The sequence below is a fragment of the Podarcis tiliguerta genome (genome assembly GCF_965153285.1).
Source record: "Podarcis tiliguerta genome assembly, chromosome: 14".
Lineage (NCBI taxonomy): Eukaryota > Metazoa > Chordata > Lepidosauria > Squamata > Lacertidae > Podarcis > Podarcis tiliguerta.
Genome location: NC_139547.1, coordinates 36,056,810 through 36,081,552, shown reverse-complemented (window position 1 = coordinate 36,081,552; position 24,743 = coordinate 36,056,810). Strand labels below are relative to the sequence as shown.

The 24,743-nt window shown below is 46.2% G+C and overlaps 1 protein-coding gene and 1 long non-coding RNA gene across 15 annotated transcripts in view; one reads left to right on the top strand and one right to left on the bottom strand.

The window, feature by feature from the left end:
* The window catches only part of LOC310663987, a 32,736-nt gene extending 23,077 nt beyond the window's left edge, over positions 1–9,659 (top strand). Inside the window, exons 3-4 of the long non-coding RNA XR_014504718.1 lie at positions 3,499–3,596; positions 9,037–9,659. This is a non-coding gene — a long non-coding RNA (uncharacterized lncRNA). The remainder of the gene's footprint in view (positions 1–3,498; positions 3,597–9,036) is intronic.
* Positions 4,633–24,743, bottom strand: part of RAB11FIP3 (RAB11 family interacting protein 3) — an 87,971-nt gene continuing 67,860 nt past the window's right edge. For 5 of the 14 annotated variants that reach the window (XM_083412424.1, XM_083412435.1, XM_083412436.1 and 2 more), the window contains 10 exons: positions 24,085–24,219; positions 19,441–19,476; positions 16,239–16,332; positions 15,444–15,547; positions 14,419–14,559; positions 13,893–13,974; positions 11,646–11,783; positions 10,361–10,516; positions 9,079–9,219; positions 4,633–7,703 (listed from right to left, as the gene is read on the bottom strand). In XM_083412424.1, coding sequence (XP_083268550.1) covers positions 7,590–7,703; positions 9,079–9,219; positions 10,361–10,516; positions 11,646–11,783; positions 13,893–13,974; positions 14,419–14,559; positions 15,444–15,547; positions 16,239–16,332; positions 19,441–19,476; positions 24,085–24,219 — 1,141 coding nt within the window. In that variant the 3' untranslated portion in view covers positions 4,633–7,589. Of the gene's footprint in view, positions 7,704–8,683; positions 9,220–10,360; positions 10,517–11,645; positions 11,784–13,892; positions 13,975–14,418; positions 14,560–15,443; positions 15,548–16,238; positions 16,333–19,440; positions 19,477–24,084; positions 24,220–24,743 lie in introns of those variants that run through there. The other 9 variants (XM_083412426.1, XM_083412425.1, XM_083412427.1 and 6 more) reach the window with 4 other exon arrangements.

Here is a 24,743-nt window from a genome sequence, read left to right as displayed (position 1 = left end):
GACGAGTGAGACCTCGTCGAAACGTCGCCTAGACACCCCAACTTTTACACGGGAAGACACCCGAGGACACCAAAACCTGCATTCCTGTACCCGTGAAAATCTACGAAAGCAAATATCTCACCTCTACGGGGAGGAAACCTTCCAGCTGACAAGAACCTACGAGAAACTAGAAATCCGAAGAGCCACCATCTTATGTGATCTCTTGTTCCTACGCAACTGCCGAGACAACAACTTAATTCCCACATGCTTCCAACTTAAATTCCACTCTAAAACCCCAGCTACCGAAAGGATCCTGAAACGAACTGAACTATCTCTAATCAGAAACGAACTACACAAGAAAAGATACCTACTAAACCAAACCAACAAAGATCTACTCACTCTTCACCTCAAACTCTGTAACAAAATCCACCCTGCACTCTGGGACAAATGCAAACAACTAGCCGTCTGGAGAGCTGAAACGGAGACCTCACACAAGACAGACACACACACCAACAAACTCCACAAACTAGAGAAACGCCAGAAGCCCAGCCACCCTCCACAACAACCCATGAAACAAACAGTACATAACATATCAGACAGGATCCTCACCTCAACTGAAACCAAAGTACTCTCCAAAGGTTTCAACTTTGCAGTCGCCCCGAGACGCATCCCCACGGAAAACATCATATGCGGAGTCGAAGCTAGCCTAACCAAAATCAATCCAGATGAAGCCAATAAAATCAGACTTGAAGTCACCAACATCCTCTGCTCCAGCAAACCACCCAGAAGCAATTTACACAAAGAAGAACAGAAAGCACTCACCAACCTGAGGAAAGACAACAACATAATCATTCTCCCAGCAGACAAAGGTAATGCCACTGTTGTGATGAACACATCGGACTACCAAGCAAAACTATCAAATCTACTCCAAGACCCTACCTACCAACCTATAAAAACAGATCCCACCACCTATCTGGAAAAAACCACCAAATCCAAAATAAAAGCCTCTCCTATCAGTGAAGAAATCCAGCTAAGAATCATCCCCAGAGAAAAATCATCCAGATGCCCCAAACTCTACGGCCTCCCCAAGATACACAAAGAAGGAACACCACTCAGACCAATAGTCAGCTCCATAGGCTCACCTCTACAAAATCTCGCTAAATTTCTCGCCAAGCAACTTCAGCCCTATGCAGAATCCATCTCTTCACACGTTCCAAACTCCCTCCAGTTCATAGAAACAATAAAGAAGCAAAACCTACAACCCAATGACCTACTTGTGAGCTTCGATGTTGTATCTCTCTTCACACAAGTGCCCATTAATGAAGCCTTGACAGCCATTCAAAACAAATACAATCCCCCCGAATACATCTTGGACCTGACCAACCACTGCCTAACCAACACGTACTTCATCCACAATGGACAAAGATACAAACAGATAGAAGGAGCACCTATGGGATCACCCCTCTCACCGGTCATCGCTAACCTGTACATGGAACACTTTGAAACCAATGCTTTAGACAAGTCAGAACACAAACCCAAACTTTGGCTCAGATATGTTGACGACACCTTTGTAATTTGGCCACACGGGAAGGAAAAACTGGATAGCTTCCTCACACATCTCAACAGCCTACACCCCAAAATACAATTCACTATGGAAATAGAAGCCAACAACCAACTTCCCTTCCTTGACGTCCTAATCTACAAAAAACCTGATGGCTCCCTAGGACACACTATCTACCGGAAAAAAACACACACCAACCGCTACTTACATGCACAATCACACCACCACCCTGCACAAATAAACTCCGTAGCCAAGACTCTCATCTCCAGAACCAAACGCCTGGCTGACGAAGACCACTTGACAACTGAGTTACAGAATCTCTCAAATGTGTTAATTGCCAATGGATACCAGCAAAACAGGGTTACGAAGCTAATCCAAAAAGAAACACCCCCCAAAAACCAAGACACAGAAGAAAACAATGGCATAGCCCTCCTTCCTTATATCAAGGGCACTACAGATAAAATTAGCAAAATCCTCCATAAACACAATATCAAAACAGCCTTTTGCACCAACCAAAAAATAGCCAATATCCTCAGAAACCCCAAGGATAAAATTCAGTTGGAAAACCAAGGGGTCTATGAAATACCCTGCAAAGTCTGCCCAGCCACGTACATTGGACAAACAAACAGACGAATAAATGCACGGATCGCAGAACACAAGAATGCCGTCAAAAAAGAAGAAAAAACTTCCTCTCTTTTCCAACACATGAAAGAAACAGGACACGAAATTAATTTTGCAGATTCCAAATTGCTCTTTAACATGGAACATCACCACAAGAGAATAATCATGGAAGCCATCGAGATAGAGAAACACCCTCACAACATGAACAAGCGTGACGACACATCCCGCTTGCCAGACATCTGGAAATTAGCCCTCCCCACAAAATCTGACACCAGATCCAGAGGCACACAGAACGCCATCACCAATCAACCACACCAGACCCAAACCCAGACCCTCTCCACAGATAAATTACAGACACCATCCAGTAGCCAAACCAGGGTGGCACCTCCGGATGCTGCACCCCCCTGCAATCCCTACACAGATCTGGCTGGCACAGGCCACAAAACCACAGCTCGCCCCTATACACGAAGCCAAGCCAGAGCACAACCAAGTGCAGTACAGCCATCTTCTCAGAAAAACTCTTCACAAAGTTCAAGAGTTCAAGACACGAAGGCTTTAGCAACTAATCCACACCTAATGACCCACCTAAGTGGGATTCAGGAAATCACTCAAGAAATCACTCAAGATATCCCTCAAGTAATTAAGGAACAAAAGAAGAAAAGGCACACTAGCCTGGGAACCTCCTCTCTGCCCAGAACATTGGAGGCTATACACCACACCTCCTCAACAGTATTTATAGGAACTCAAACACTGAGATCCTGCTCTGTTCCAGTAACAAGAAGCCGAAAGCACCAGCCTGAAGATGACGAGTGAGACCTCGTCGAAACGTCGCCTAGACACCCCAACTTTTACACGGGAAGACACCCGAGGACACCAAAACCTGCATTCCTGTACCCGTGAAAATCTACGAAAGCAAATATATATATATATATATATATATATATATATATATTTCTACTGCATCAGACCAACACAGCTACCTACCTGAATCTAGGAGCTGGAAAATCAGAGTTCAAATTTCCACACAGACATTAAGCTCACTGTGTTACCTTGAGGCAGTCACTGCCTCTCAGCCTAACCTACCTCACAGGATTGCTGTGGAGATTAAATGAGAAGGGGGAGAACCATGTTGACCACCTTGAGCACCTTGGATAAAGTGGAATATAAACAAACAAACAAATAATAAGAGATTCACAGTCCATCTATATAAAATGCTCAGTTCTTAAAAGTGCCACAACCAAACAAGGCCCAGGAAGAGGCTATGCAAATAGGAGTAGTCTCAGTTTTCAGGTGTCCAAGGTCACTATGGTTAGGTGAGCATGTGTTCTACTTTACAGAGGCTGTCCAGTTAAAGACGAAGAACCAAAAAAGGGGAGAACCAGGGAGGAGGAGGAGGATTGAAGTTGCCCATCAGCCATGAGCACCTGGACTGCAGGTAAGAAGGCACACAGGTCACTTGCTGTTTGTCTTCTCCAGTACGGTAAGAAGTAGTCTCTTTCTGGATAATTAAATATAGTGATTATTTCTAAATGTGCGTCTGTAACATAAAATAGGGCATGTTATGTTTGGCAATGCACAAGTGGCCACTCTCCATCAAGGGCAGGGGGCAGATGAAGCCCAGTAGCGCCACTAGATGCACCACTTTGCTTTCTCCCATACAAGAGAATGGCTGCCACACACTTTGATAGGGAAAATGAAAGGCAGCACTAGGAGACACTGGTAAGGTGCATGCACAATTTACCTCCACCACCACCTCTTGCTGGCCCAGCACTTACTGTCAGCAACTCAACTGCAGAGGCCCCCCCCCCCCCCCGCTTTCTCCCATACATTCTGCAGTGAGCTAGCACTCAAATCCCAGCAGCTCTTTGATGCCATCTAGTGGCAGAACAAGAGAAGTGTCATCAGCCTTGCACAATTGTCTATGAGGTTAATATCTTTTTTAACATGAGTTTTCAAATCACTTCCCGGAACTTATGTTAGGCCTCTGTTAATACCTTAGGGAAGTGTGCCTGTTGTGTGAATATGCTCAGTACTGGATAAACCATCAAATATCCCCACCAAATGTACAAAATTCTCTACATGAAGAACTTGTTCATGTGTGTGTATATATATCTCAACATCCTGGCTTGAATGCAGATGAATGTATCAGAATGAATCACCCCGTGTAGCGATGTGTGTTTTATTATAGTCACATACAAATGCACATGTGGCACTTCCAGGGGCATGTTTGACTAACAATGGCAGATGACCTCTGGTTAATATCCTGGGTGCAGCTTCCTGGGGCCAAATTCTGCAAAGCCCACGTGAAGACTCACCCACATAGCCTGATGCTCCCAGTCAACTCCCATTCCCATTACAGGTAGGCTGTGGCTCCTGCCTCTGCGCCAGGAGTCCCGCCCCCACCCCTCTTATCATTCCCATATTTCCCTGGTGCATTGCAACACAAAAGAGAACAAAAACCGAGACAGAGAGAGACTGGTCTCCAGCAAAGAGACGGTAACAGCTTTTAATCAGACAAGAGTCAGTACACCCGTTAAGACAAATACTGTTCGCCTCTTTCTGGAAGTTCCTTCACATACCTGCAGGGAAGAACAGGTTTCCTCAGGAAATTAAAGCAGTGTGCAAGCCAGTGCTTCACTTTTGTTGGTTTATTATTATAATTTTCCCCCTCCTGTGACTATTTACATTACAGTACCTCTTTGTGATCAACCGGGAGGGCTGGGAGAGGAGTGTGTGTGTTATCGCGGGCATAGATGCCCAAGTCAAGAAAGGCAGATCTGCTTATTTATAGATTTGTACATTATACATATATATATGTGCGTGTGTGTGTGCATGTGTGTGTGTATACACAGATACATTGCTCTCTTTTTTGGAAGTATTAAAAAATTGATCAGCCATCAATCTATAAAAAATACCTAACTCTACAAGGTAGAAAAAGAAAAGCCTTCCTTCTCCAAGTATACACTGATTTACACCCAAGAGTCCACTGGAAATGTACAATACGCGGATTCTTTCTCCAGATTTCAGGGGTGGTTGAGTGGGCACAGCAAGGGGATAAATGTGAAGGTGGGTGTTTAAGCTCAAAGAATCACTGTCCAGGTGGAGAAGCAAACACTTCCACATTTTTTGTCCCTGTGTTCCTCACCCCCACACTTGATCTAGCTAGAAATTATAGAGCATGAACCCACTGATTATAATAATACAAAAAAATAGTTCCACATAATCTGGCCATGGTGCCGCAATTCATCCTGGGAACCTGGTAAATGCAATTGAGCTCAATAGGAGCAAAACCCAGTGACCTTGGATTGGGGTGCTCACTTTGGTGCATTTTTGAATTAAAAAAAAACAGAATAGGATTGTTGCTTTCCCTGTACATCAGGGTTGAGAACAAGCACTTAATGCTTTCCAGGAAGAAGGAGATATGTCAGCTTTCACTGCCCACTTCTGCTCTCCATGAGAGCCAGATGCTTAGATGGCTCAGGCAAATATGTGGGGTACCGCTACATACCTTGTGCCTAAATGTGTGTGCTTTAAGAGAGGGCGGGGAGATCTAAGAGAGAGAGGGAGAAGGAGAGAGAAGGCACCCAGAAAAAGCTCAGAACTCTCAGCTCCATCCCAGAATCAAACCTTCACTGGGAGTCCCAGGCACTGGCCAATCAGTGCCCCTTCTTAGGGGGTCCTGAATGTTATCTATGTACAAAGCAGCAGGATCCATCAACAACAGATTTACGCGTCACCTTCCCTGTTCCCTAGTTGTGCCATTAAAAAGAGAAACCCCCAAGCAAAACATGATTTAAAACCAACCCCCAGGGCCAGATTTTAAAATACATATATATAGAAGAACACCTTAACCTTCTGGTTCTGTGGAGACAGCATACCTTTTAGGTATGGGAAAAACCAACCTTTTCCTATAAAATTTTGGATGGGGAGGTGGGCAACATACATTTTTTCTTCCAATTGGGCTTAGAGAGGAGGAGAAGGGAAGAAGGAAAAGAGGATTAAGTTGCAACACATCCATCTCTCTCATCCTGTCCCAAAAGGTATGCAAAATGAAGCAAACAACCCAAAATCCTGCCAGCTTTAACCATTTCAGATTTGACTCTTGGTATGGATATGATGGCAAAAGCTTCATTTCTGGTTAATGGAACATTCTGTGCAGCAAGACATGGTTATGTCAGCAGCTGAACAGCTTGCTTCGCTGTCTGAAGTATCTTAAATCTCTCTCCTCCTCCCGCAAAAAAAAAAAAAATATTTCTTATGGAATACAACAGTCACCATTCCTGTCTTAAAGTGACCAAACTCCTGCGAAAATAAAAGGATAAGATAAAGGTGTGCAGTGAAGGTGAAGGGATGTGGCTGCTGCTGCACCTGAGGGGAAGAATAGCTCTGCCTCCAGTGCTGAAGTATCATCAGCTGAGCGTCCCCCCTCCCCAGTGCCTCCAGCAGACCAACCACATCACCTGGTGGGCAGCTGGCCTGTAGAACAGCCATCAGCTGCGACTAGGTCTTCAAGCAGAGGGTGTCAGTAGGCATTTTTTAAAAACTATAATGCCAGAAAGCCCCTCTCCTGTTTCCCCACCTGCCAGAACCTGTTCACCTCCCTGCAACCTCTGATAGGAAACAAGCCAGCTATGTTTTCTTTAAGGCAGCTTGCCAAACGAACGGGGTCAGGGATCACACAGACTACAAGCAAGCCCCCTCCCTCAAATATTTTGCTGGGTGCAACAGGGGGATGCTTCTGCAAGCTAGAGAGACTAAAACTTTCGGACCAGGTAAGGGCCCTTTTCTCCCCTTCCACTGGTTCAATGATAAAAGTCATCCACTTGTCTTGTGGCCTTGACCCCTCTTGGAGGGCGCCCACAGCTTCAAGAAGGGAGATGCTGCAGAGTGCAACTGATGTGTCTCCCAGTGAGTTTTCAGGAAGGATGGGGTGGGCAAGGCAAGGGAGGGAGGGAGGCAGTGAAGAACTTCTCCTCTTCTTCATCTCCCCTGTGATGGCTGCTGCGGGGCAAGAGAGATTTGGACCTCTTTTCTCTCCCCTTGTGAGGGCAAGGTTGTAAGCTTACAGGAAGAGGGTTTCAAGTTGCAGCCCAGCACGGCAGGCTGCTGGTGTATGTTCCCATTCCCCCACCCCCTTTTCCCGCTGTGTTCTGTGCCTTGCATTTTTTCCCCTCCGGGTTTCCTTTTGCCCACCCCCACCCAACCCTCGTGAGTCACAAGGGCTCAAAAACCCACTGGAGTCAGCGCAGCCAGGCTCAATAGCCGTCTCTCTCTCCCACAAGTCCACCAGGTTCCACCACCTAACCAATTTCATGACGTGAGGCTTCCCGCGCCTTCTTTGCAGAAGAGCCAAGACTTGCCAGCATCTCCTCAAGAGCAGCAAATGCACGGCACCCAAGTGTCACTCAGGACCGCAGTTCTCAGCCTCCTACTTGACCTCCAGGATGGATGGGTTGGTTTCCATGATGGCCACAATGATTCGGTCAATGTAGTCCTGGAGCCGGAAATTGATCTCTTCTTGTTTCTGAATCGCCTCCATTAGCTGCAGGGAGGAGGGAGAGAAGGGAAACATGAAGGCTATTATTCTGAGTCGGCAAACTCTGGGCTGAACAGCTTGTCCTAAGGCACAGTACAATGATGAACTGCTGCACAGAGGGCCATAGCACAGTGGTTCGACATCTGCTTTGCATGCAGAAGATCCCATTCCCCAGCATCTCCAGACAGGGCTGGGAGAGAATCCAGCCTCAAATCCTGGAGAGCTGCTGCCAGTCAACGTAGACACTACTTGGCTGGATGGACTGAGTATAAGGCAGCTTCCTATGTTTCTGTGCAGAAAAAAGCTCCCAAATACAAGAGCAGCAAACCATTACCAATAGTCCTTCCTAATGGAATCTCAGTGGAATCAATCCAGAGCTTGTTCTTGCACCTTCGATGGAACATACCAATCACAAAGTAGCAGCTGCCATGTTCCATCTCCCTTCATGCTTCTCAATGTTTCCTTCAGTGGATTTTAAAGGTGAATGACACCTGCAGTTGTGTGTGGTCTTAACTGACATCCCTTACAATTAAATATACAGAGTGAGGCCCACCTGCACCCCAATTTTACATGATTATTAGGAAAAGATTTTGAAATGAATCCCAGGGTAACTGCTTTATGTACCACTCTAACACTGTGTCTTCCAGAGAGAACTTACTGGACTGTTTTTTACTGATCAGCTTTCACTCACAAAATACAGCTTTTATATTTGCTGATTTAAGACCCCTCAGGGCAGCTTACAACTCTTAAAATGCATCAATAAAACCATATTCAGAGAGAGAAATAATAATAAAAGCAGAAAAATGGCACAATCCCCACCCCCATATACCTATTTTGTCATTACACTGGGTTGTAAGTGACAAGGAGAGTACTGCAGAAGGGTGGTCCACAAATTAAAATTTAAAGATTCTGGTCTAACTTCCATTTTCTCACTGGAATAAATACCTTTCAACTTCCTAAAGGTCAGAAACTTTTGTTTGTTTTTGAGGGGGGAAGAAATGCAGTTTCTGTCTCATCAGGATTCATACCTGCCAAATTCCATGTAGGCACAGCACTTCAGTGCAGCATCAACAGCGAGACCTCAGCATTATGCTGAGTTGGCTGTTGAATTTGATTATTTGTTCCAAATTAAAACGTGGGGGGGGGGGGGGGGGCTTGCATCTGGCAAACTGATAATTTATAATGTATTTACACTTGGATATGGGAAAAAGATTTAAGTCCTTAGTCTTCCTTAAAAAACCCAAAGTATTGCAAGGTTTGAGTTCTGACTGCAAAATTTTACCACCACACTTTTGATTTCCATTTCATATGAATTTAATTTCACCTTTACTGCTGACAGGAAAGTGGTACCCAGAGTTTCCCGCAGTCCCTCCCACAGTACCTCATCTCTGGAGACAGAGCTGATTTCTGCAGCCAGAGATTCAGAGAAGGAAGCAGAGAAGAGGTTCTTGGCGCCTTGAATACTGAGGTTTATGATCTGCCCATTCAGCTCATCATTCTGTTCCTTCAAGTTTCGGTTATCCTGTTGGCAAAAAGAAACCCAAAATGTTGCAACTGTTATCACTACCAGCTCCTTCCACTATGAACAAATGTGTGAAGCTGCCTTACTGCAGATGCCCACCATCTAGTATTCGGACTGACAGTATTTGTGATACACTTACATGTAGCCTTTGCAAACCTCACATCCATTCATGCCACAAATTGACAGCACACATAAATATCTTTCAAAACTAAAACATACGTGCCATGAGTTCTGTCTAATGCTCCCCGTGCATTGCTTTGCTGGAGCAATGGGACTCTTTCTCTCCTCCCCTCATGCGTCCCACAACCCCCCAGAGCAGATTTTGATGATACATGGGGTGCTGTAGAAGAGCTGCACTGAGCACATGCAAGTCTGTTGCACGAGTGCATTGGATACGACCTCATAAACCTCAGCTGAATTAAAAATGATTATAAAAGTAATTCAGATGCATGGTCATAATTTCCTGGCAGCTGTGACAAATAATGCCACCATATAAGTAATATAAAACTGGTTCTCCAACAACAACCGTGCCCACAACATCCTGACGTGTTTCATCCAGGTAATATAAAATAATGCTTGACAAAAAATATTCCCTTGAGTCTGCAGAATAAATAGCAAGCTATATCTTTAATGTAAATCATTTAAAAATGCATTTTTGATCCTGCAGCGGGATGGCTTATAAAGAAGCTGACCATCTAGATATGCTCTGCAGATATGTGGATGACATTACTTGGCACCTACAATCTGTAAAAGATCTGCAAATGGCAGAAGATCTAAGTTTAAGAATAATGTGCCATGGAATGATTATTTTAGCATACCGCTGGGAGAAGTGTATATGATTAATGAGTGCACAATTGTTCTGCTTAGCCAACATACCAAATCCTAAGGGCACAATAATGGTTTAAGGACCAAAGATTCAACAGTTTAGTTATAAACTTGCTCATTTATTTTGACCTCTCTCCACCAACATCTGACCTTTAGTTGTTCCAGCCAGCACGTTTTTTTAGCATCCTCTTGCATTCAATTTGAACCAGTCTCTGAAATGCAGGGCCAGTAGAGCTATACTGAGACACACAATGCTCTCTCCTCCCAGTGCCCAATTCAGATCTAGCATAGAAGTCTGTAAGGGAAGCTCGAGTACCTGCTTGAGCCGCCTGATCTCTTGTTCCAGTTCTGTCTCCCGCGTCCGGCTGTTATATTCCTGGAGGCCTATGCTGCTGCTCCTGCCCCTTCGCTGTTCTGCTTCCAGCTTGAAGAGCTGCAGGTGCTCCAGCTGTTTCCTGAGGTCCTCAATCAACTGCAAGGCAAGGGAGGCAAACTAGATTAGTGGAGGACTATCACCAAAGAGCACTAACCCATACACACAAAGCGACTCTTTGCTGCAAGGGGGCTGGTGCACTAGGTGTGTAAGGCAAAAGGCACAAATGCCTCTGTACTGATAACAATGTAATATTTATTCAAAAAGGAGAGACAGACAGACAGACAGACAGACAGACAGGAGGCCTTTGATAACCTTACACCCACCCTGAAATGAAGTCTTAAACATAATCCTATGATCTACAACTAAAGGTAAAGGTAAAGGTACCCCTGCCCGTACGGGCCAGTCTTGACAGACTCTAGGGTTGCGCGCCCATCTCACTCAAGAGGCCGGGGGCCAGCGCTGTCTGGAGACACTTCCGGGTCATGTGGCCAGCGTGACAAAGCCGCATCTGGCGAGCCAGCGCAGCACACGGAAACACCGTTTACCTTCCCGCCAGTAAGCGGTCCCTATTTATCTACTTGCACCTGGGGGTGCTTTCGAACTGCTAGGTTGGCAGGCGCTGGGACCGAGCAACGGGAGCGCACCCCGCCGCGGGGATTCGAACCGCCGACCTTTCGATCGGCAAGCCCTAGGCGCTGAGGCTTTTACCCACAGCGCCACCAGCGTCCCTCGATGATCTACAACTAGTTCCACCCAAAACTGGAGATCAACAGCCAAGGGCAGGACTGATAAGGGCCAAGACTTTACGGCAGGGATGGGGAACCTGTGGCCCTCACTATGCTGCTGGGATTCTTAACTCCTATCAGCGCCAGCCAACACGTGCTGATGGGAGTTGTAGCCCAAAACATCTAGAGTTCACCAGGTTGGCAAAGCAATGCATTTTGCTAAACATAGTGAAAAAAGACAAGGAAAAAGCCTGCTCTGGAGAGGATGGGGTGGGTTTTTGTTTCTTTGTTCTTATCATGTATTTTGTGCTTTTATATTGTATTTTTATGTCGTGAACCGCCTCAAGATCTGTGGATGAAGGATGGTATACAAATTTAATAAACAATATAAATAATCTAGTCAGAAGATGAGTGAGATATATGGGGGTGGGGGTGAGGCAGGATAGCAGGGAGTGCCCCATGGTGCAGTCCCCCTCTGGAAGCCAGCAGGCTCTGCTCACCTCCTGGGTCGATTCCTTGTCCTTTTGGAACTGGTGCCTCTCGTGGGTCAGCTTGTCTCCCAACTTCCTCTTGTTCTCCTGCTCCTCATTGAGCTGCATTGTGAGGTCTTCTATTTCATCTAGCAATTTCTGCTTCTCCTGAAAAAAACACACCAGGGAAATGAAACTGTAACCCTCCCAACACTCTCGCCTCTTCCAAGCACCTCTGAAGTCCAGCAAGACCCCATGCCTTCCCACACTTGGAAAAGGGACACTGCAGGACTGATTGCTACCAAGCTCAGTTAATATCCCACTATCCCAAAATACACAACATTGGTATCCAATTCAGGGCTGTTTGAGCTGACACACTGTCCACAAGCAGTTCATGATGCTGAGAGCAGACTTGAGGAGGAGCCCACAACCAGCCATGTCAGTATTTGTGTTGGCAACTAAAAACATTGGCCTGCCACTAGAGGGCAGAATGACAACAAGCAAGGAACATAAGAAACCTGCTTTAAGCAAGGCAAAGGGGTTAGAAATGCACAAGTGATCCAGACAAGGGAACACATGCTATTAGTTGGGTTTTATTATTATGGATGCTGCTTGAAACTGTCTCCTCATATAGTCAGCAAAAAGGGGAGACTCCCTGGCCAAACATGAATGTAAAAGGGGGCCTCAGGCATCTCTTCCTCTCAGCTTTGTCACCCCACCCGCATCTGTAACATGAAGGTAACACTGGCCTACTTTACGAGATTGTTGTACACTCTTGGTCTTCATAACCCTCCTTAAAGATTTATAGAAACTGGTGTCTTATTAACTGGAATAAAGTGACAATGCATGTTGCAAAAAAGCAATAAAAAATAACTTCTTCTTCTTCTATTAAATTTCTAGCTAGCAGCAAAGAAGTTTCTGAGATAAGTTCTTACCACAACTATCAGCCTGTCTTTTTCAGCATTCTCTAAAATGTTGATCAGATATGCTTTACATGATGGAATAACCACCAGTTTTCAATATCTAACCAAAACAATTGTTTGCTACCAGTAACAATTAGTAACTAGAAGCCTAACTGAAGGTTTCAACTCAATACCCTAAGTATTCAACAATGCAGCAAAAATAGTCAAATTAAGCTTCCAAAAAGCAGGACAAAAATAGCCTTTGGACTGAAAATCATAGAACAAACAAAAGTGTAGATTTTTAGACAACAAGACAAGGAACCTTTCTTTTTTAAAAAATGTATCATCCAGAAACCATTACTCTCAAGTTAAAAGGACAAAAACTGCACATACTATTAGCTAATATTTGAAACAAGGTGTCAGAATGTCTGGCTTTGATACCAAGGGAAATCCATCTGTGCATATTGCCCATTTTGTATAAAATCACAGAATTCATATACAATGTTAATTTCCCAGTTACAGTATATACAGGATGAGTCCTTTAAAAGAGGCCCCGTGGATACAGAGTACACATGTTCCACAGGGCCTCTTTTAAAAGACTCACCCTGTACTTGGATACAAGCTCTACTTGCAAATCACCAATTACCTGCTACAAAATTCCCTTCTCCCCTTTCCTTTCCTTTCCTTTCCTTTCCTCTTATCTGAGGGAGCTGAACACTTGTAGCCTGCATCCCAAAATAAAAGTCTCACTCACTTGTACTATGTTTTGTATCTTGGATTACAGGTGACCCACCCCCTGCCCCCGCAAAAATTAAGCCAAAATCTAATCACAACCCCTCCAACCTAGCCTCCCACTTGATCATATAAGAGAAAGTTGATGCAGTATCACCTTAGGAAACCACAGGAGATACATATAGGGAGATACATATAGCAAACCACAGGAGATACATCATACATTTCTATGCATATTTACTCCAAAGAAATCCCTGCTATATTCAGTGGGGTTTACTACAAGGTAAGTGAACATAGGGATTGGAGACTGAAAGTGACAGGTTTGAAGTTACAAGGCAGCCTAGGCTCACATTCATAGAAAGGCTAGTATTTGACCTCAAGGGGAAACAAATAATCAGAGATTTGCATAAGTGCATGGCCTAAAGCAGGTGTGATGCACCTCTGGCAAGAGCAAACTGAGCACAGCTTGCTCTGAAGGTAAGGATGCTGAGTAAGGGTGGGATAATTAATGCTGTGTCACTGAAACATAGAGCCATATGCATTTTTCTTTACCACTGGTCCAGAGGAAAGCACACCACCCCTTTTATTTTTAAGGCACACGGAGGCATATTACAGAAATCTCTGCCTGGCAGAGGAACCTCACCTCCTCTAGCCTCTCAATATTGGCTCTCAGGCAAGGGACGCAGGATCGAAGTTCGCCGTTCTCCTCATCCAGCTGTTGTATCCTGCAGTTCACAGAAACAAGCATAAGCTTGGAAATGTATTGCCATCCCTGCAAGCAGGAGGCCTCTCTGCCTGGCCCTTTTGACCCTCCCCAGGCCACACCCCTCACTGGCCTTGGCTGGCCTCATGTGCCCTTGAACCCTGATCTTGCTTCTCGCTTGCCTGGATGGAGAATAGAGAAGTGTGTGTGAGTGTACAAAGCCTAAAATTTACATCGGTTGCTCCACCCACCTTTAGCCTGGTCCCAACCACCCCTGGCATGGGAACCCCCTAGAAGGCTGTCCAAAGGGGAATGTAGCTCCACCAGCACCAACACGTGTTAACTATATGTTGTACGAATAAGGGCTTCCTTTTTTACGTGCTGAATCTTCTGCCAATGAATGTAACTGGATGACCCCAAGTATGGATGTGCCTAAGCAGAGTCTCCACGCATTTGCCAACCGTACCGGGCTTGGAGGTTCTCTATCTCAATGCTCTTCTCCCGCTCCATCTTGCTCAGCAAATCCCGCTGTTTCCGGATTTCATCCATGAGAACCTCATCCGATTTCAGCTCCTGCTCTTTCAGCTGCTCCTCCAGGGCATTCGCTCTGTGAAGACATAGAGAGGTTGTGGAGTTCAGTGGCTGACACTCCACAGGGCAACTCCACCTGGAGCACAACTGTTTAGGTGAAAAAGCATTTTGCACACAAATGAAGGAAAATAACATTTGGTATAGGGGTCATTTCACCATGAAATTAAGAAAATTTTCTTATTGTGTATACTTGTTTTAAAGTTGCTGGTTTTATTTATATTTTGACAAAATACTACATTAAATTTGTTTTTAATGTTCGCTCCTATCAATATTATTTGCTTACTATTTCAGGTAGTTCTTTGTAAATGCTCAGAAACATAGAAATTGTGCTTAAATAAATAGGAAGTATTCTATTTGAAATGGCACACATGCACTCCACACCCAAATTACTGGGGCATGGAGGGGAAGCATGAGGCCCATAATGAAATCCACAAACTGCACACCCTATCCTCACAATATTAGCTGAATCATGTCCCCCACCCAATGATTTGAGCATTGGCCTAATTTCTTTGTTTGAACCAGGGGTCTCCTGCTTTATAAGTCGATCAACTAACATAGCTGCCATGGACCCTAACAGAGCTTACCAAAATAGAGAACCACAATAACTAAATAAAAGAGAAAAATTATATTGAGTATAGAGGAAAATGGAACACTGAGTTGACCTTGATGCTTTCATACACCCCAAACCAGAACCAGTTCTCCTCTTTCTCATTGTCTCCACCAGCTAAATAACAGAGCATGATAAAGTAAATTCTACTAACAATTGATAGGGCTGTGTCATGTCTCAAGCCCTGTCATTCCACACAACTGTGTCACATGCCATTTCTGAACACACAGACAGGCTCGTCTCAAAGCTGACACCTGACATGCAAGCCAACCTCCCACCCACCCGCTTTTTACCTGTGCACCAGCTGCAGGTTTTCCTGCTTTAAGCGGCTGTGCTGCTCCCCATTTGCCGCCGTGTCCTTTTCCAGCTCTGTCACTCTTTTCTCTAGGAAGATCACCTGCAGAAGGAGCAGTGAGAGTCAAGCATTAAAAGGCCTGTCCTTCCTGCTTCACCCATAGGGCATGAAAGCCAGTCTGGGGCCAGAGGTTTTGGTCCAATTCAAGAGCAAGCAGCTCTAACCAGTTGTGCACTTTGTTTCCCCCACACTTCATGGTCTTTTGCTTAACGTCATATTATCATCCTTGGCTCCTTAGTCTAATACCCAAAGCCTCACCTTTTGGGAGAGATTTAAAAATAGAATGCTCCTTCTTGGTAATCCATTTGAGTCAATGCTCAGGGCTGCTGTTTCAAAACCCTTAAGATGCTGGACACTCGCATATCCTAAGCCAGTGCACCGCAGCAGCAGCAGCAGCTGGGAAAGTGTGAGGTGGCTTTCTTGTAATCATTGTTAGGGAACCTGTGGCCTTTAATAAAGGATGGGTTAGAATTTTTTCTAAACACATAAAAAGTAAAGCATCCCACTGGCCATGCAGGCTGGGGCTGGTGGGAGTTGGGAGCCCGCAATTGTCTGGAGCAGTACTGCAGCAGCATTACACCCTTATGGGAGGAGGGTGTCTGGTGCCTCTCTGTATGAGTCACCGGTCTGTGTTAGTTACACATACCCAGATCTTTAACAGACAGACAGAGAAGAAAGCATTTGCTTCCACACACTCTAACAGTAATGCTTTCCAGCTGTAAAACACACCCACCTTATCAGTGATGTCCTCTTCCAGGCATTCAGTGTTGTTCCGGTAGGGTTCCTCCATGACATCCAGAGGGAGGGTTCCTGTCTGGTGAAGGTGCCTGTAACGAAGACAGACCAGGCCGATCCAAAGCAAGAAGACAATTAGAAGGACCATCATCACAGAGGAGAACACCAAACTAGCATAGTTGTGCATGGGATAACATTTCCACCTTGCTCCTTTCCCTTCCTGCAGGGGATTCCATCATCAAGTGCAGTTCAGAAGCCCTGTCTGACTACCAGCTGGGCTTCTCAATTAAAAAACCCCAAACACTTCTGTTTCACAGGCTACTGGCTGCCCACCCACAGCATCCCTCAATAGTCCTCTAAGCTGAGCAAGGTTGTCTGGCACCTTTGTGGGGTGGCAGAGAGAACAATAGCGTATTACCAGGTACCCACACTTACACACCTTTTCCCCTTTGCTCTTTGGAATATGGGATGATTAAGATCTGACTTTCTCCCACTTAATTTCTTTCTGATCTTCATGGCAGCGAGATAAAACAAGTTCTCAAGAGCAATAAAGAACATGAAAGAGAAAGGACCGTGGCTCAGTGCTGCAGAATATATACTTCGCAGGCTGGACGTCCCAGGATAAATTGCTGGAGTGGCCCGTTTGCATCTGGGAATCCTGCATTCAAATCCTCACCCACTCTAAAGCCTATTAGACAGCCTTGGGCAAGCGGCTGTATTTCAGTCTAATCTACTTCGTGGGAAGAGCTATAGCTCAGGAGCACAGCACCTGCCTTGCATTCAGAAGTTCCTAGGTTGAATCCCCACATTTTCAGGTAGGGGCAGGAAATTTCTCTGCCTAAAACCCTGGGGAGCCACTGGCAGTCAGTGTAGACCATACTCAGCTAGGTGGAAAGCATAAGGCAGCTTTCTGTGTTCCCTAAGAGGCAGGCTGGGAGGCAGAGAGCAAATTGGTAAAACAAGACCTCCCATCATGTTGAGGCTCCTGCATTGCAGGGGGTTGGACTAGATGACACTCATGGTCCCTTCCGACTCGACAATGCTACGATTCTATGCCCCCCACACCCATGGAAGCTGCTTCCATTTTAACACTTCTCCCTGTGTGCCTCTGTTGTGGTCCAAAGGCCATCATTTTATGACATGACACCCAGGTCAGACATTTATCAGCTGTTAACTAGTAATGCACTTTATCACTTAAAGAGTGTTCAATATTCCACCCAAAGGACAAGGGGGAGGCAGGCTTTGGGTGTCCTCTGCCTTCCCCACCCACCATGCAAACACAGAAATTCATGCACCGAGAGACTGTGAACGCATTGTGGTGTTTGAAGGGTGGTTAATAAGAGGTGGTTAATGATAGGTTACAGGTGGTTAATAAAAGTTACATGCTGATGAACCAAAGGAAAGCATGAAATATATACAGGCAGCTTGGAAGCTATGGACCTCATTCCAGATCTCCCTCCACAGCAGCAAAACCTGTCTCTTGCAAACAAGGCAGAGCCAGAGTCAGGTTTAGTAAAGAAATGCCACCCCAAAAGCCCTGCAAGAGGGCAAGCACAGCCTCCTCCCTGATGGCCCATTAAATTTGAGCCAGGCTATATGGCAGGGACAGCCAACCTAACCCAAAGGTTGCTGGACTACAGCTCCCATCATCCCTAACCACTAGTCCATGTTAGGTGGGGCTGATGGAAGTTGGGGCCCAGCAACATTTATTTGGAGGATGCCATGTTAGTTACCTCTGGCTGTGGTGGCAGGAGGAGGACACAGCAGTGACTGAGCAATCAATATTGTCCCAACCAGTGTGCATGTCAGAAAGAAACTGGTCCCACTGGTCAGCTAGCATGAGAGAGTTGGTGAGCTGCATCCTGCCCCCCAATAAACGAGGAAAGTGAAGTAAAAGCTCCAGTCTTACAGGCATCTCTCATGGGTGTTACCTGGGGCAGGAAGTGTGTGAGGAGCCCCTCCCATGTAGTTTTTAAATGCTCCCTCTCTCTCCACTTCAGAGGCTCAGGTTGGGTACGTAATAAATTGAAGAGAATTTAAAAACAGATGGAGGAGTGTGTGTGTGTGTGTGTGTGTGTGTGTGTGTCTGTGTCGCCTACTTTGCGGGAGGGAGTTGCTGGTGTTTTAGCTGCTTAAATGTATCCACCTAAGTTTTAGTCAGAGTAGACCTAGTGAAAATAAAGGAACTAAGTTCATCATGTCCGTTAATTTCAGTGGGTTGCTCTGATTAAAGCTAACCCCTTTTCCCAGACCCAGAATGGCAGCAAAAGCAACACCTAACCCAGTGAAGAACACCCACCCCTTGTGCAACTTTCATAGTTTAATCGTGAGTCCCGAAGGGCGGACCAACAGATGGGTATCCGCATGCTCTGGTTGAATTTTGGCAAATCAGCGGCAGGATGCTATTCCATAATGCTGGGTTGGGGGAAGAGAGCGAGCGAGAGCAGGGAAGAAGCCCTAAGAATTCCCTTTCTCACACTTTGTTCTTATTGCAACCAATGTGTAGAGAATAATCATTAAGACAAAGTGGGTCCTGGTGGATGTCTGAGATGCTTCAACAGGAGAGCCCCACGTGGAGAAAGCAGTCTCCCAAGGTATGCTGGGCAGAAGCCTTACAGCTTTTACCCCTGAGACAAGGTAGCCTTCCAAATTTAAGTGCTAGACTGGTAACAAGGAGCAGCATGTCAGTTAGTGAGTAGGGTGGATGGAGGACAGGTCAAGCAATCCGGCCCTCCTGTGCACCCAGCAGAGAAACCAAACAGGCTACAGGGAGGAGAGAAGCCCCCTCCTCTGTACCCAGTGTGGAAATGCAGGTTCGCTGTGTCCCCCTTCTTCACCAGCCCCCCGCAGACTAGTAAAAAAATGACAACCCCCCCAAACTGCAAGACTCCTCAAATCCAAGCAAAATATAAATAGAGCCTCCAGGAGTACTTCATCCATTCCCTCTGGGACAAGGAGAAAATATACCAAACAGAGACCACCCACATGCACTTCTAGCATGCAACGCCGAAAGATGTAACTGATCAGATGTACTTTTTAAAAAAACAAGGAAAGAAACTGCCCTCATGCAGTCACTGAAAAGAGAAGGTGGAAGGAGAAAGAGTGACCCCCACCACACGGGGCGGGGACCCACGCAAGGAAGCCGTCGAGTGGGCTTTGAGAGCAAGCGCAGGGAGAGTAAAAGGAACATCAGAGCGTACCTGGCTACCTTCTTGCTTGAGAGCCTCTTATTTGGACTGTGGAATGAACAACAGGAAAACTAAGTCAGGAAAACTGACACCCAAGAGCAACAAGCGAAACAGGAAGCAAGCGAAGACAGAGCGGCAGGGGCATATCCTTTACAATTCACGGCACAAATGCACAACACAGCACACCCAGGCCATGCACCCCATGTCCCACCCCACCCCATCCCGCCCCAAACCTAAACCCAGCCAGAGGCAACATCTTTTCTGCACACGTTTTTAGCAGTGCTGCAACATCGGAACGGAACAAAACGGGCCCTCTGCGGTGCCTGCAGGAGCGTCCACCGCTCCTCTTCCCCCCACGTCCGTTCGCTGGCCAGTCCTGAAAACAGATCCCGAGGCTAAGAATAGAACTTGAGCGTGGTGGGACTTTCGACTTCTGCTGGATTTAAACCCACCTGTCAGCCAAGCGGGCGTCTGAACCCCCGATAGCAAGGTGCAGGGAGTGCCAAGCAACGTACCTCAAACAGGCGCACCACAGAAAAGGTCTGTGGCACACAGAGGTGAAGCCAAATGCACACACCTGAAAAAGCCCCACTACGAACCAAGGCTGGACGTGCCTTGGCCATCTTTCTAAGCAGGAGCTTCTGTCAGAGAAAGAGAAGGGGCCGGAAGGATGACTGGGAACACGACAAGAAGTGGAGAGAGGATAACCCAAACCCAGTAAGTAGTGGGGCTGAGAGAACTCTTAAAGGTCACCCCTAGGAAAAAAGGTTTCTAGCCCAAATTGTAGCATCACCTTTCCCGACCTCTAGAGGTGTGTATATCTGTTTCAGGGGATACGTTTTAACTGTTAAGATATATAACACTTAGAAGCAACAGCTTGCCCAAAATATTTTTATCCACTGAGGCAAAGGACAAGAGGGCATCTGTCTTCCACAATTCCAAGAGCAGAATCACCGGGGTCACATCTGCACCATGCATTTAAAGCACTATGGTGCCACATTAACAGCCAGCACTTCTCTCAGAGTTCATTGGGAAAGGTGAATTGATTGTTAAAGCACTTGGGGAACTGTAGCTCTGTGAGAGGAAGAGGGGGTCTCCTAACAACTCTCAGAACCCATAACAAATGACAATTCCCAGAATGCTTTGGGATAAGCCATGGCTGTTAACGTGGCAGCATAGTGCTTTAAATGTTTGGCGCAAGTGTGGCCCGGACTGGGACTTTAATCTTGCTTCAACACTGGGAAAGGGATTGTGTCCTCCACCACACATGAAGGCAGCAGGCTAGTTTAGGGGGTGCATAACAAGTCTCTAGCACACATAGCTCTGACCTCCACCAGAGGAGAATGCCCAGGAGGCTCAGCAGGAATGGCTGAAGGTGATGCTGCTGCCGCCACCCACCTGCCAGCATCCACCACCTGAGGCGACTGCTTCACTTTGCCTAATGGTAGGGCTGGTCCTTAAGAGCAGAACATAATATATGCAAACACACAGAGAGGAATGGATTGACCGTTGCGATAGATTTTTAAGCTGGGTAGCCGCCTATCAAAGAAGCTGTAGGAGTGGGCTTCTTGCATCAACAGAGAGTCACTAAAAGGTATTGGAGGTCCTTTTCAATGCTGAGATTCTATATATAGCACCCTTAATGCATGCAGTGCTGTACAGAGAAACATGCAAACAAAGGTCAGCCTCTTCTTGGCATTTACAACCTAAGTTCCAGTGGAGAGAAAGGGGAGGCATCTGCATGTAAAAACGGCAACATGGATTTGAACATACTTTAGCAGTAGGCATGTCATACAGGCACATACAGCCAGCAGTGGCCGCAAGTCCCTGTTGACAGCGGCACACGGCACCAAGACGTCCTTGCCATGTTCAGAGGTGGCTGCTGCCCACTTGAACTGGTAAGGCGGAAGACAGGGGGAGGGACCAACAGTAGGTGGAGCCAGAGCCAATGACAGGCACAGCCAGAACTAGAGTCGAAGCCAACTTTTGTCGCCCTCCTCCTCCTTGCTGAGTGCTACAAGGGGCAACCCGGAGCCTAAGGAGAAGGAAGCTGATTGGCTGTGCCATTCCTTAGACTGGCAATGTGTCGGAGTGGGCAGGTGGGGGCTGGCTGAGGGTAGGTTGAGGTTAGAGGGCCAGTGCTCCACTTGCCCTGATATAGCAGCCTCCACTGTCACACCATCTCTTTCCCAAACCATGCCTTCTGTGACTTCCCCTTGTGAACATCCACCAGGAGGAGTTAGGGATGTTGGACATTCAGCATAATATAATTGCTGGAAATCTATGAAGCAGTAAGTAAAGGGGGTTCTCGGAATACATGACATCTCCATTCACAATGTTTGCAATACTGTCATAAGCCTTTGATCTCACCACACGGATCTAATGCAATCATTTCCTTCAGGCTGGAAGGGGCTGGTATCTGAGTGGCAGGACACCTGCTTTGCATGCAGAAGGTCACAGGTTCAACCCCCAGCATCTCCAAATAAGGACTGGGGAAGAGCCCTGCCTGAAAAACTACTGCCAGTCATTGTGCGGACAATACTGAGCTAAATACCACATTAACTCAAATGTAAAGTGCACCTTTCTTGGCCAAATTACATCATGAACATTAGGGTGCGCATTAGATTCAATGGCACATTAGATTCGAGTAAATCCAGTAGATCAATTGACAAGACTACAAACCTGCACGGGACGCGGGTGGCGCTGTGGGTTAAAGCCTCAGTGCCTAGGGCTTGCTGATTGAAAGGTCGGCGGTTCGAATCCCCGCAGCGGGGTGCGCTCCCACTGTTCGGTCCCAGCGCCTGCCAACCTAGCAGTTCGAAAGCACCCCTGGGTGCAAGTAGATAAATAGGGACCGCTTACTAGCGGGAAGGTAAACGGCGTTTCCGTGTGCGGCTCTGGCTCGCCAGAGCAGCGATGTCACGCTGGCCACGTGACCCGGAAGTGTCTTCGGACAGCGCTGGCCCTTGGCCTCTTTGAGTGAGATGGGCGCACAGCCCTAGAGTCTGTCAAGACTGGCCCGTACGGGCAGGGGTACCTTTACCTTTACCTTACAAACCTGCACACATACTCAATTAAGCTTACTTATTGAGTAGAGCTGCAAGGCCTCTCATGTTCCTCTCTTATTTGCCTCATCTCCTCCTCCCATCTGCCATACCCAACTCCATGCCTTCTGCCATGGCTTATCCCAACATTTGCCAACATCTGTGCTGACTGAGGCTGATGAGAGATGCTATCCAAAGCAGGTGGAGGGGGCTAGATTGGTGACAGCTGCCTCATGGCTTGCAGCGATCGCTACAGTCTCCATTTACCAAGCCAGCCCAACATATTCATCTACAATTCTCAACCTGCTTTCTAATACCACCATTGCCTCGTCTTGCTTGAAGCCCCCCACCTCTTTCGCTAGCTGCTGCCATTCCCCACGCCCCGTTCTCCTTAGGCCAGCATAGATCACAAAGGCACCAAGGAGGAATCCAGAAACGCCACATTTGCTTCAGACACACAGATTAGTTCATGCAAAGGAGATTAATTGCAGAGCAGAGAAAATGCAAAAAGGAGGACTCTCACTGGCAGTGTTCTTCCTGGTTTTGAAGGGATAGAGATAGGGTGCTTTCACATGCAGCGCTAACAAACACCTCCATCTCCCAACCTTTTTTTTTAAGGGCAGTCAACTGAGTGCAAGTTGCACAGACACTGATGTGCATTATCAGCAGCCAGTGATCAAGACTGCTATTCAGAAACAGCCTCCCTTCCTGAAGATATACACACAGGCAGTGAAGAGGGTGATGGGGAAGGGCTGTGGCTCAGTGACGGGGAAGCTGCTTTGCATGCAGAAGGTCCTGGGTTCAATCTCTGGTATCTCCTGATAGGGCTGGGAGGGGCCCCTGCCTGAAATCCTGGACAGACCCAGACCAGAACTGACATAAAGGTGTCAACAGCCTGACTCAGTATAAGGCAACTTCCTATGGCTTGTCTCCAATGCCAAGCTCTACTTAAGAGTCGATCCACTGAAATTAATGGACAAAACTAACTTGGATCTATTGCAGTGGGTCCATTCTTGAGTATGACTTGGAGGGCCACAACCCTATGTTCCTATCTTATGCAAGAAAATGGACTTGATATTACTAAGAGGATGGGGGGTGAGGGTGGGGGAAACCACAACTGAATAATACACTGCTCCATCATCACACTTAGCCGTTTTAAATTTGTTATTTTTGTAAATAAGCTCTGGGGTTTTATTGTATTACATTCGAGTGGTATATAAAATAAATCTTGTGAAATAAACCAACCAACCAGTTTGGCAAACCTCAAAGGAAATAGGCTCACCCTGCAGCGTAAGCTCCCCAAATATCAAATGGTTTCAATAACAGGGGCCCAAATATCACTTAAAGCTGCCTGGTAGGCAGATTGGCAGAGGCTAGATTCGAACTGGATTCGAACTAGATTCCTGATTCACAGTTCAGCCTTTGACAATAGACAACAGCAATTCAGGGCCTTTCCTCTGTACGTACTGCAGACGTGATTTGTTAAACAAGAAAGAAGGAAGGAAAAAAGCGAGCACCCATGCTTAGCAAACCATGCAAGTCCTACTTTCCCATGAACATATAAATCATGCAACTTTAAAAAGAAGAGTGTCTCATGCCCCAAACGAGTTACCTATTCATTTCAAGATCATTTAGGCGAGCAGACAGGTCCTCGAGGCGGTTGATTTGTTTGTGGCACTGGGTACAGTAAAACTCAAACGCCTCGTCAGTGATAATGCTGTGCAGTTTCGCCGCAAGTGGGTTGGTGCTAGAAAAATCACAAGTGTGTCATTCTTGTAAAAAAGGAGAACATTCAGGCAGAGCCCCTCGATTCCACCTGTGGCTTCCAGAAGTTGAAGGAGAAGAAGACGGATGCTCTCGAGTAGCCAATTTTGGAGGCAGGTGGTGTTTTGTAAAAGAAAGGCGTGGGCTAGTTAATGCCATTTCAAGGAGACAATGATTTGCTGCCTCTTTCCAACAAACTGCCACTTCACCCCACGAATCACTTGAAGATTTGCTGAGCGTCTTAGAAGACCACTTCATGATTTTTCTGCCTGTTGCAGAAACTGTAATGCACTGTGCATGATTTTTAATTGTATTATTACTGCTTCTTTTATTTCTTTTAATTTGAATTTCATTGTATTATAATTTGAATTCCATGAACTGGTGGCCACTCATCCAGCACACAAACAAAGACCCTACAGGACAAACTGCAGCATTCCCTAACATATGGGTGGATCCACATTTTCCTTCTTATGGGTTTTAACAACTTTCAGTCTCTCCCCACTTCAG